The sequence below is a fragment of the Centruroides vittatus genome, unplaced genomic scaffold, assembly GCF_030686945.1.
Source record: "Centruroides vittatus isolate TY-2023 unplaced genomic scaffold, ASM3068694v2 contig_19, whole genome shotgun sequence".
In the NCBI taxonomy this organism is placed as follows: domain Eukaryota; kingdom Metazoa; phylum Arthropoda; class Arachnida; order Scorpiones; family Buthidae; genus Centruroides; species Centruroides vittatus.
Window position 1 is genome coordinate 4607819 of NW_027121169.1, and position 13469 is coordinate 4621287.

Below are 13469 nucleotides of genomic sequence, written 5' to 3' on the forward strand. Positions count from 1 at the left end.
CTATTGCCCGAGCAACGCCGGGCCTACCTGCTAGTTTATTTAATAATTTTAGAATGACTTCAAGAACCACTTTGAGTGCTTTCAGGGACCACTGGTTAAGAACCACTGCTGTAAATAAAAACACAGTCTGTCCAAAAAAATTTCTTTTTCTTGGTAACCACCATTTATTCTTATCATGTGTTCCAGAATATACCTTTGACAACCGGACTTTTCTTTAGAGGCTACTTGGCCGTCAGGTTTAAAAAAAACATTCCTTTAAAAAAACACAGAAATGTTTTTTAATCCTGATGGCCAAGTAGCCTCTAAAGAAAGATCCAGTTGTCAAAGGTATATTCTGGAACACATGATAAGAATAATGCTGGTTACCAAGAAAAAGAAAATTTTTTGGACAGACTGTATCTTTATTTAACTTACAAAAAAAATTGCCTTCCGACAATTCTACAATTATAAATATATTTTAATTATTACTTACACATTTAAATGGACGTCATAGTTCAGTGAAGGCTGTGGTATATTAAAAACGTATCTTGTTTGTATACTTCTATTATAGTGCATGTGTTTACACTCCATGTCTCCATTTACATGTTATGCAAGCACTTTACATGTAAGAACATAATTCAATTAACTTAACTTCAAAATTTTACATTTTTGAAGTCAGTTATAACTGGACTAATTTTAATAACATATGTATAATAAACTTGGTTTGGCACAACACTGCTGAAAGGTTGCTGACCCCTGCTTTAGTCTATCCAATACTATGTTAGTTTCTTGTGATGCTCACTTCATAAGCATTTAAGAATACTAAATAATGAATTATAAGTTAGTAGTAAATTAAGTAGTAAGTTAAGTAGTAAATTATAAGTATTACTTTCTTATCAAAATCCAAGTTTTTTTCAAAAGAAAAAATTAATTGTTGTTTCAAACACAATTGAGTTTGAAGCAATAAAGTACAAATTACGGTTACAGATTATAAAGAAAAAATTAATATAATTAATGTAATTTGAATACATAAGCAATTATGTATCTATATATAAACAAGCAGCTACAAATTTTTCAGGTCCATTACAGTCTTGTGGGACCTCCATCATATACATGATCAGTAGCACAAACATATATAAAAATTAAAGTATGTGCTGCTTAATAATGGACCACATATTTTTCAGCTTCATTATAATCTTGTGGAAACTCTGAAAAATTTGTAGTCACCTGTGCTTTATCTATGTTTAGATACATAATTATTTATCATTGTATTACAACTGTGTTACATATAGACTATATGAGGTGTAATAATTCATAACATTATACTTTAAGATACAATGACAGATAAAACATTTTTTAAATCCCATTTTATAGTTTACTTCACACCACAGGTTTTAAAAATACTGTACAGAACCTGATAATTTTCTGAATGCAAAAATAAGCACAAAATAAGACCTGCATGCTCTCAGTCAAAGTCTAAATGCATTGTCCAAAACATACAATTGTCGGATACAATTACATGCGGATACAATTGTCATGCCAAATAGACTTTGAAGCCAAGATTCTCAACATTAAGTAAATACATTATGAGAGCAAGGATGTAATTCATCATTGAACAAGTGACAACAGACAATCTTTAATAAAAATAAAGAAAACTTAATATTCTTAATGTTATTAAGAATATGAAGTTATTTTTAAAATTATGATAGGATGACTAGAAATCAATATGCAAATATAATTAAAAATTGTAAATACCTTTGGATCTAGGTTTTAAAATTAAATCAATAGCTTGATCCCATTTTCCTTCTAGGAGAGCCCTAAAGTTAATATAGTTTCATATTATAGTAATATATCACGTTTAATGTATATGCAGGCATTTAATTATTGCATTTTTCACCTTATAAGACAAACAAACTTTTTTATTTCTAAAATTTATCTGAAAATTAGGATAAATCCCATAAGTTGAATAAGTCTTCTACTGTAAATAGTATTTTTCCCCCAAAAAACTGATATGAAAAATATGATGTATCCAATAAAACAGTGTGTCTTATAAGAAGAAACATATGATAAGCATAAAATTCAAACTTTTTCACTTTTAAAAATCAGATAACCTTACCTCCCAATTTCATAAGTTGGAACAGATGTGGTTCCAAATCTCTGCAACCCATAATAATTTATAAATCCTATATCTGTGAAAGATTCCATTGCTTTTTTAATTTCTTCCTCTGAACCAGTAATTTCTCTGTAATCATAATAGTAATAAATTTTAACACTAACAGATATTCCACAAATACAAATGAATTGTTATTTTGTTTCATCCAAAATTATTTAACCATTCCATTTAAAAAAAATTTAACTGAATAGCTTAATGCTTTTAGGATTTCTCATAATATGAAATTAAATATCTAATAAATAATAACAACTTTAAATCTGAATGAATCTATATTTTTAGTCTTTTATATACACTATGTGAGATCTGGAAATCCCCTTGACACAAAATTATAATAAATTATATCAGAATTAATAATTACCCCCTTTCTTATATCCAGATATAATCCGAATATAGTACGAATTATAATAAAATTGTTCGCCATGTCGAATCGAAAATTTTCCTATTATAAACATCCTGCTAAAAACTGTCCTGGATATAAACATCCTGCCTAAAAACGGTCCTGGACAAGAAAATATGCGTCCCCGGCCGTATAACTGTCAACTATCCATTGTTCTTACGCTGAGTACAGATCATCTTGCAACTTAAGTTTATAGTTAGCGCCCGAATTCGCCGTATTGTTTCCAATCCCGGGAACACCTATGGCCTAAGCACATGCACATGACCAAATTTCCCAGCAAAAAGCTAAACAAGATGCTTCCTTCCCCCCTCAGGGGAGTCTATCATCAATTTAGTTTGAGTCGCGATCTTACCCTTTGTGCCTACGGAATATATTTGACTATTGTGCCTCAAGTGCCATCGAACCTTCCCTAGAAAGGAATATTCGATCATCGTGACGAACAGCATATTTGAATTACTGATTGTCCAAGAGGTATGGAACCCATTTATGTGAACTCTCTCTCTCTCTTCAGCGTGATAGGGATATATAGCTTATTATATGTCACCCCTTTTATGTCAGATTTTTGTAACGTATATTTTGTTTTCCATTAAATCGTTGTTATCCTGTTAAATGGTGTCTTGTTTGCTCGAATATTCGCTTATCGCCTTACCACGACTCCACCTTCCCTCCTACACTCGACTGGATAAAAAGTAGTCCCATCCCTACGGGATCCCTACCGGCAAATAAGCCATCCCTGACACGTGGGCAAGTCACTCCGATTTGTTGCCGAAATTAAACAGAGGTCTGACCTCGTCATCCCTCCTCGGTACCCACAAATTAGTGTGATTTTAAAATTACTTGTTCTGTTATTGTTCGGAGGGGCAAGAGGTATGGTTACATGAAATTGATGTGGGTTTTTTTTTTTTTTTTTGTTTCTATTTCTCTCTCTTGATGATAAATAATCGGTAACAGAGTTTACAATGAGCGGCGACTTAGTCGCGTTAAACAGAAATTTGATATCAAGGATATACAAATAAATTTTGACGCGTGTTCGACGCGTGACAATCTTTATAGCTGGAGGGTAGGAGACGTAAGTCCTGGGTGACTTGGAAGTGGTCGGTTGGCTGGATGACGTCATTGTTGAGTTCGGGTCGAGAGTGCAGTTCAAAGTTCACAGTGAGTTGAGACTGTTCGTTGGAATTTTCTTTGTGTGAAGAAGTTAGATGGTTGGTCGGTGATCGTTGGAATGGTGGAATAAACAGATATAAACGGTGTCGGATACTGATAAAATCGCAGGTAAGTTGGGAAAGGTTTTCCTTTGTCGTGCGTCCACATGGATGGATTTCTGGCACTTAATTCGGATGTCTGGTCGTAACAGGTTCGTGAGTCCGCATTCTACGGGTTGAGGTGCTGAAATTGGACTGTTCACAGTTAAAAAAAATAAGGATCAGTGAAAAGGTGCTTGAAGTTCTCACGGAATTCGGTACAGAGGTAGGAAGATTTACAATAATTGTCGACTTACTCTCTCTCTCGATAATCTTTTCTAAGCTCAAAGCTAGCTAAACATAAAAATTTCTCAAAAGGGGTAAATTAAAAATTAGAATAATATGGAATATAACCCAAATACGAAGGTATAAAATAATGTTTAGGATAATATAAAGTAAAAATACAAATGGATTACAATATGGTGGTTAGGTGTTTAGTTAAGGTGCCCTTAATAGGTTTGAACAACGGGTTGTTGTTTTTGCAGAGTTAGATCGTCTCGGGGTGTCACTTCCTGGAAAGGGCTAGGCAGGGTCTCGGTTCGAGGTTGACCTAGATCTTCGTGGAGGGAAATTTCTTCCGGTCTTATTTCCGGTGGACGTTGTTGGTTCTGTGAACGACTTATTTTGCATCGCCGATAATATCGAAAGATGCAGATGAGGCAGAGTCCAATAACAATGATCCCAAGGCAGCTGGCGATTATGGTTATTACCGAAGAAGGGGAGGATGAGGGAGTTGATTTTGGTGTTATCCGTAACAGGTGATCGAGGTCATAGGTGACGGCTGATAACGATCGATTGGCGAGTTTAATATCGGAATTCGCATTCAAATTCACGCGTTCAGGTGTTGGTGGTTCGATGAGTCGTTTCTGGAGTAGCTGAATTTCCGTTCGGTTCAAGATTTGCTCGATTTGGGGAACCACTAAGTGTTGCGCAATTTCGAGTTGTAGGGTGGTTTGCATTTGGAAGTGCGAGGTGAGGATAATTCCAGGCAGGTAGCCTGTACATGCGTTTTGCAGCTTGATTATCCCTGTATTGTTTATTTTGTGCGCGGTAGATGAAAAGGGTGATTTCTGATGTCTAGTAGGACAACGGATAGTTAAAGTGAGAGGGTCAGAAGTGGAATAGATCCATATTCCTTGCTGATCCACTCTCTTAAAAATGGGTGCATATTTTGTTACTATCTGGCGAGTGCAGAGGTCTTTGACCTTGTTTTCATTTCCGCTAAACAGCGCATATTCGCAACTTTGTTGAGGGAATCGTTGTATAGGAACGTCTAGGGAACAAATGGGTAAATGGGCCATTTGGCACAATAGTAAATCATGTCGTTGCAATAACATGTAGGATTGTCTATCCATAGATAGAGCAATGATAGGATAAACAGTTTGAAACTGGAAGAAGGTTTTGAGGGGAGATATATATGTAGGAAATTTTATAATCTCATACATATCAAAGTACCCACTTGGGGTGATCAAAGGAATTTTGGCAAATATTCTTAATTTGCCGGGCAGAGCTACGGCAATGGTGGTAATCCATTGATAGTACTTAAACAGGGTATCCGGTTTAATAGGTTCGATCATGGAGTAGCCTTCAGGCAGCTGAAGTTGAATATCCCGGAGAGTTTGTAACATAATCTCTCGGGAGATAAAATAGGAGCTTAATTGGCTATGTTCCAAAACATCAATCGCTTCTCGCAATGCTACTAACTGGAGGTGGAATTCTTGGATAGAGAATTCGAGTATTCGGAGTATTATTTCAAAAGCAAGTTCATAGCTATATAGCTTCATTAATTCTTCAAAAGATTCTTGACGTTTGAATAACACATAAATCTGATGTTGGTTGGTTTTGCTTATATTGAGAGTATCGTTTAACAAGGTAGCTGCAGCTAAATGATAATTCCCGCATTTTTTTGGTTGAGAGTCGATATTTCGGTATTTAAGGTCTCGATGTCATCGGAAGTGGCCGTTCCAAAGAGGAATTTAAGAAGTTTTCCTCCGCCGTCGATTAGACCTCGTTTATCTTTCTGTGGCAAGGGTAAAGTGATTAGAGTAGTGAGCTCCTGATATTCTCTACGATAATTAAGAAATGAAGTTCGCATCAGCTCAAAGCCTTTTGTAGGGACATGTTCAAGTGGTTGAAGCTTCGCCTCTAAATAGCTCAGAGATTGTGAGATGAATTGGATTTGGCGCTCTACATGTTCGAAGGAGAGTTCAGTGACCAAGGTCCAGTGACTGGCGGTCATTAGGAAATTTCCTCGATGAAGGAAAATAATGCCTTTCGTGAGTTCCATGGAGGTTTCCGTCGGTGTGAACTCGATGTGGAGGAGAAGGAAAAAAAACTGAGGATACTTCATCCTGAGTAGTGGGTAAGGCACACGTCTTGCTAAAGTCGTTGGGTTCAAGCTTCACTTTCTGAGCTAGGGTGTCGTTCACTAGAACAGGGGGAAATATTTTTTTGTTAATATGGCGGGTCCCTCATAGTTTTTACAAAATAGTCTATTTTAGGGTAACCGATATTGGCCGATATTGTCTAATTAAAGGTACAGTACGTCGGGCGCGACAAGAGGCGGTCCGTAGGAAAATTGTCACCGAAATCAATGAAGGCCAAAATATAGTCCATTGTATATAGTCCATTACAGATATAGAAGGAATTTAGCAAGTTGATTAAGTTGTCAAATTCTTTATAAAATCTGCCATAAGTACAAATTATGGGGAAGATGACCTACTAGAGGCAGGTGAAATGAATCGAGGTATGCGGCTGCGCAAGGGGCGAGGCATTACCCAAGGGAGTTCCGCAACCGGCCCTTGGCTTCGAAGGGCCTATGGTGGAGTCCTGTCCCTCATCTGATTCTGTCTCGGAAGCTTTGCTTTCCCGTTCATAGCTTGGATTAGGTTGTTCTTCCAGCAATGGAGGGAGTATAGAGGACAAGGTGAAGTCATCTTCAGGAGGGGAATAAACACTTGGTTGTGGCGCGGCCTTTAATGAGTCTTCTCCCTGTGCTACGACGGGTTGCTCGTAGATCATGTCAGGGTTATTTCGCTGTTTTCTAGGTCGCTTAACCTTTCTATGGGCTGAAATTTTTCCTTTTGCGCTCCGTTTTTGTTGGTTTCCTCTCCTTTCCTTCCTTTCAGCGGAAGTTAGTCATTCCATTCGGAGGAGGTCCGACGGGTTTTTCTCTCTTTTATGGCGGTCTTTCCGCCGCCTTTTTCTTCTGCGCGGCCGTCTGGCTGTACAAAAATGTATCGTCTTCCGATTAGGTAGAACTATTTGAGCATTTGCAAGGTCTAGGGTTAATCTGGCGGCTTTGATGATGTCTTGTCCCAAAATCCCTTCACACGGAGTTGTGACCTCGGCTTGTACGATATCACAGGGTATATTAACTTTCCTTCCTCGGAATTTAAAAGTGGGTATTGCCGTTCCTATGGCGGTGGTTGGCTTCCCTAAGACGTTTCCTAATTTTTGTTTACGTCCAAACTTTATAGAAGCTTTTCCTTTTAATCTATTGGCTAGGGTATTTGATAAGAGCGTGCGCTCTACTCTAGAGTCAATTTGCATTTTCATAGGAACGTTGTTAACATAGACTAATATGATGGGGTTATTTCCTGAAAAGGTTGTTGTTAGTCCTATTTTTCCTATCCAGTGGGTTCGATCCTCAGCGGTAGGCTGCGGTCGGAAACGGACCCGGTTACTGTCCGAATCTCTTTCGCGTCTCTGTGGGGAGTCATTTCGTTGTCGGGCGCCGCGATTGTTATTGTCATTATCTTGGCGCTCGGGCGAGTTTCTGTTCCGATTTGGGTTGGGTTGACCATTGGGTCGATTGGATCGACGACTAGGAGGACTAGAACGATTTTTGCTTCGCCTGAAAGGCGGTTTATTAACAGCTTTATTAAAGTTCCCTCGATTATTCTGTCTAAAGATAGGGTTTCCGAGAATTATTGCGAGAAGAGTCACGTTTTAGACTATCCATTCGAGTTTTAAGCTCCTCCATCACTGCGATTAAACGTTGTAGATCATATAAGGAGGGGGGAAAATCGGTCGATCTATCGGTTTCCCTAATTGTACGAATGATCCCTCGCGGGTGTGCAGTGAGATTCTCAATTGTTTCTTCGCTAATAGCGGTTTGTAAAGCCTCATCAAACGTTGCAGGTTGTCGGCTCATGGTTCTTTTTCGGATCCGGATATCAATCCCGTTTAAAAATTGTGCCTTGAGTCTCTCGTCTAGTTCCTTTCTTTGAACTCTTTCGATAATCGCAGTTTCCACGGCATTCGCGCCGGGTTCAAACTTGATCTCTATCTCCATCACCAGAGCTTGGAGTCTAGCGGCATAAGTCTGTACATCCTCGTCCGGTTTTTGGACGCAGGCGTAAAATTTTGATAATCTAAAGGTAAATGGCTCGCGTTCGAAGCGGGCTATCATCAGTCTTTTAAACTCGTCGAAGTCATCGACTTCTTTAATTCGTCTGTCCTTGCGGACAAATTCTCTAGCTATTCCCGTAAGTTTTAGCTTAGCTACCACTAACATCTGTGCCTTTGACCAGGCGGCGACCTTGGTAACGTCCACCAAAAAATCGAAAAAATCAGTTATTCTAAGACCACCTGCTTCTCCCGTGAATACTGGCAATAAGGGTATAATACCGCCCAGGCCGCCCAACGTGAGTGGGTTCGGCGCTGGATTCGGATTTGGGTTGCTTGGCCCAGCCGCAGGATGGGGATTGTCCTCCATTGCGTTTACGGCTCAATTCTAGTATCTAAGGTAGGGAAAGAGACCTAATTCGATTCGGTCATGCTGCTCGGATATGGCTTTTTTTGTTCGCCTTACCAGGGTTCCGAAAAAGTCGAAACCCCACTCCTGAAAAACCAATTTGTGGGTACCGAGGAGGGATGACGAGGTCAGACCTCTGTTTAATTTCGGCAACAAATCGGAGTGACTTGCCCACGTGTCAGGGATGGCTTATTTGCCGGTAGGGATCCCGTAGGGATGGGACTACTTTTTATCCAGTCGAGTGTAGGAGGGAAGGTGGAGTCGTGGTAAGGCGATAAGCGAATATTCGAGCAAACAAGACACCATTTAACAGGATAACAACGATTTAATGGAAAACAAAATATACGTTACAAAAATCTGACATAAAAGGGGTGACATATAATAAGCTATATATCCCTATCACGCGAAGAGAGAGAGAGAGAGTTCACATAAATGGGTTCCATACCTCTTGGACAATCAGTAATTCAAATATGCTGTTCGTCACGATGATCGAATATTCCTTTCTAGGGAAGGTTCGATGGCACTTGAGGCACAATAGTCAAATATATTCCGTAAGCACAAAGGGTAAGATCGCGACTCAAACTAAATCGATGATAGACTCCCCAGAGGGGGGGGAAGGAAGCATCTTATATAGCTTTTTGCTGGGAAATTTTGGTCACGTGCATGTGCTTAGGCCATAGGTGTTCCCGGGATTGGAAACAATATGGCGAATTCGGGCGCTAACTATAAACTTAAGTTGCAAGATGATCTGTATTCAGCGTAAGAACAATGGATAGTTGACAGTTATACGGCCGGGGACGCATATTTTCTCGTCCAGGACCGTTTTTAGGCAGGATGTTTATATCCAGGACAGTTTTTAGCAGGATGTTTATAATAGGAAAATTTTCGATTCGACATGGCGAACAATTTTATTATAATTCGTACTATATTCGGATTATATCCGGATATAAGAAAGAGGGTAATTATTAATTCGGATATAATTTATTATAATTTTGTGTCAAGGGGATTTCCAGATCTCACACACTATATTTAACTTTTTATACAAATTTAAGCACAATAAATAATCTAAATTAATAAATGATTATCAGCATATCTGTACATAATTTGTTAATATATATCAATACATTAACAAAGTTTGTAGAAGAGACTAAAATGTCTTCATTTTTGCAATGTCTAATTACCAGGAACAACAGTTTTCTATTGCAGAGATGACATTTTATTAGAGGCTATGCCTCTGCAAAAAATATGAAAAACAGTTTAAAACATTCACCAGAGACAAGCAAATAAATAAAAAATACATAAATTTGTTTTTTAAATGGCAGAATTTCTAAAAAAATATATGTATAGATAAAAAAATTATATATTGATACATAATACTGCCAAGTGAATTTTTGTTCGTCGGTTCTTCATCTAATGGGAGAACAATATACCAATTTTTTAGAACCATGTCCAAATGAAAAGTTGCTCATAAAACCATTGTCTGATGCTTGAACTTGAGAAACACAAGTGATTATTATTGGGCTTCCCTAACTGTGTGCTGTAACATCCCAGTGCTATCCTAGGAGAGGTGCGAGACGATATGCACAAATCTCCTGCATACGACATAATGAGTCAGTGCACTGCACAGGCATCTCATCACCCCTTCTCTATTTTCCTACTCTTTCATTTGTTCATCGTTCAGTCTTTGTTTTCGTCAATTACAAGCATTGATGAATCAGTGTTTTGATTTCAAGTGTGTTGTATTTAATTTACACATTGTAAAATTAATAACTTTATTCAAATAAATAGAAAATGTGTTGAAGACTCAGGAAAGAGTAGAAAAGAAACTGTAGAAAAATGAAAAAAGTACAGAAAATATGATGACCAATATTTAGATTTTGGATTTACCTATGTTAGCAAAGAAAATGTGGAACTACCCCAATGTGTTGTTTGTCGTAAGGTGCTGGCAGCTGAAAATATGCTTTCTAATAAATTGAAATGCCATTTAGAAACAACTCATAGTAATTTACAGAAAAACCGCGAGATTTTTTCTAAGAAAATTGCGAGAACTGAAAAATCAGTCGATATCCTTGTTTTCCAGAGCTTCTATTCCCTCCAAAGCACTGCTTGCCTCTTACAAGGTCACTCACCATATTGCCAAATGCAAAAAACCACACACGATTGCTGAAGATCTTATTTTACCTGCAGCGATTGATATGGTATCAGTGATGATTGGAAAATCGGCCACTAAAGAAATAAAAACTATTCCTCTTTCTGACAATACGATTAGTCATTGTATTCATGACATAGCTGACGACATTAATGAGCAAATTGTGGAAAAACTTTTTGGTTTATTTGCCATTCAACTGGATGAAGCAACAGACAGTAATAATGACACTCAATTAATATGTTATGTGCGGTACATGAAAGAAACAAATGTATGTGAGGATTGTTATTTTGCAAAGAAATGACTGATACCGGGAAGGCTACTTATTTGTTTGCAATCATAGATTCATACATGGAAGAAAATAACATTCAATGGGATAACTGTGTCGGTGTGTGTATGAATGGAGCTCACACAATGTCAGGATAGTATGGAGGACTTCAAGCTCTCGTTAAAACCAAGGCTCCAAATGCAAAATGGACACATTGCATCATACATAGGAAGGCCCTGGCTACAAAAAATATTTCACCTGAATTAAATCTTGTGATGGATATAATTATTAGTGGCAAACTTTATAAAAACAAGACCAGTAAAGGCAAGATTTTTCCAAAAGCTTTGTGAAGATTTGACTGCCGTCTTTACTTTATTACTGTAACTCTCATTGGTTGTCGAGAGGTAACGTATTCTCACATGTACACAAATTAAAAAATGAGTTGTATATGTATTTATTGATAGAATTGCATCGTGATGCAGAAAAGTTTAAAGATATTGACTTCTTAATAAAACTGGCATATCTTTGTGATATATTTGAGAAATTAAATGTCCTTAATAAATCACTGCAGGGAAACAAAATGCATATACTGCAACTGGCTGATAAAATTGCAGCATTTAAAAAGATGTTGCTGTTGTGGAAAAGAAAAGTAGAAGAGGAGCAAGGAAATACTGACTGTTTTTCTGTTTTAAATGGCTTTCTGCAAGGAAAATCTATTCAAAATCTGGAGCCAAGTTTGCAATTGATATTTATCCAACATTTATCAACATGAAGCATCCATTTTGATAAATATTTTCCAAAAAATCTAGATTAATACGACTGGATTAGAGACCTATTCCAATTGACCCCACCCCCATCTACACTTTCAATAGTCGAGGAAGAACAGCTGTTAAGACAATCTTGTGATACAAGCCTAAAACTACGATTCAATAAAGACAAAATATTTGAATTTTGGATCAATGTATCCCAAGAATACCCTACTATCAGTACTACAGCTTTGAAGGTTCTTTTACAGTTTGCTATGTCGTACTTGTGTGAAACAGGCTTTTCTGCAGTTGCAGTAATCAAGTCGAAATACAGGTCACAAATAAATTTAGAAAAAAAAATGAGAGTAGCGATTTCAAAACTTCAGTCCTGATTTGAGAAGTTATGCTCAGAAAAGGAAGCTCATCCTTTCATTAATTGTACTGTTATGTTTTCTAATAAATAATAATTATTAAGATTCTATATTCTTTGGAGTTTTCTTTGAATAATAAAGTAATTTTAATGTCTGCTAGAGGTACACGCAGGTATCTTCTTTTAAGAAGGGCGTCACAAAATATTACAGCCTGTAAAGGGAGTTGCAGTATAAAAAAGATTGAGAACCCCTGTATTAAACATATAATGCTAAATTAAAATTTAGCCAGCATTTTCTGACCATTACTACTAACATTTTGTTACTGATATGCAAGGATTTGCCTCAGTTGAACTTATTCAGTTCAACTGAGGCAAATCCAAGTAAATCTGTACAAGATTTAATTCAGTTACTCAGTTGTTGTAACTTATTGGCTACTTTAGTTTGAGAGTCACAATCACATTACCAAAAGTCTGTTCTGTTGGCTTTTTCACTCATTGTCGCATCATTGAACTGTGAGGACCGGGTTAAACAGGCCAGTCCGATTTTAAAATTTTATTGTTCGAATCCCCTCGGGAGATAACGATCAAGATTTAAAGGATGTGCAGCCTTCCGCCATCAAACACGCTTCCCTCCTCTCCGGATCCGACCTCTGAGTCACGGAGATCAACTCACCACCTTCCGTCGCGATCGGTGATCGCAGCGAACGAGACCTGGAGTATATAAAGGGGGGAGATATCTGAGAACGGGGTCGCTGAAGGTCCACATAAGACGCCCGACCCGTAGGGTCAGTCCCAAGAATCGAGGGCCGAACCCCCGAAGCCCGCCAACGACGAGCCGCCCCAACCGATCCTCCTGCTTACCTCCACGACCGGAGAGCCGAGACGATTTCACCTTCGATTCCAACCGAGATATCAGAGGACGAGGTAAGATCCCCCACATGTGTAAACTCTCTCTCTCCCGCGATTAGGGACGGGACGCGTTAGACGTCTGTATTTTGTTTGTCCGTCTAAATAAATTGTCATGTGTTTTCATCCTGGGTCCGTTTATTTGAATATCGCCGTAAACTTATCGACGAACCCACACACTTCCTCCACTCGACCTGACAATTAATTACCTGATCCCGACGAGTCGGGATATCATAAAAATTTCGCCATCCTTGGCAGTGGGGTGGGTCTTGCCGACCTGTTCGTCGAAGAAAAAGAGGTACGACTCCATCCTACCTCCCGGCGTTCCCACAGAACCAATTGATGATATCAGAATCATGTTAGATTGCATTCTTACCATTTTCAAGAGAAATGAACGCAATCTTGTACAAGCTCAGAATGTCATTCCACTATATCATGTAAACATTGAATTGGCAAAACATTTTTTGAGCTAACAAAATAT

The 13469-nt window shown here is 38.1% G+C and overlaps 1 protein-coding gene across 1 annotated transcript in view; it reads right to left on the reverse strand.

The window, feature by feature from the left end:
- Positions 1-13469, reverse strand: part of Pus7 (pseudouridine synthase 7) — a 51337-nt gene that overhangs the window by 25052 nt on the left and 12816 nt on the right. The window contains exons 8-9 of the mRNA XM_067264574.1: positions 2096-2221; positions 1735-1796 (exon numbers count right to left, since the gene is read on the reverse strand). Of these exons, the coding sequence (XP_067120675.1) occupies positions 1735-1796; positions 2096-2221 (188 nt within the window). The remainder of the gene's footprint in view (positions 1-1734; positions 1797-2095; positions 2222-13469) is intronic.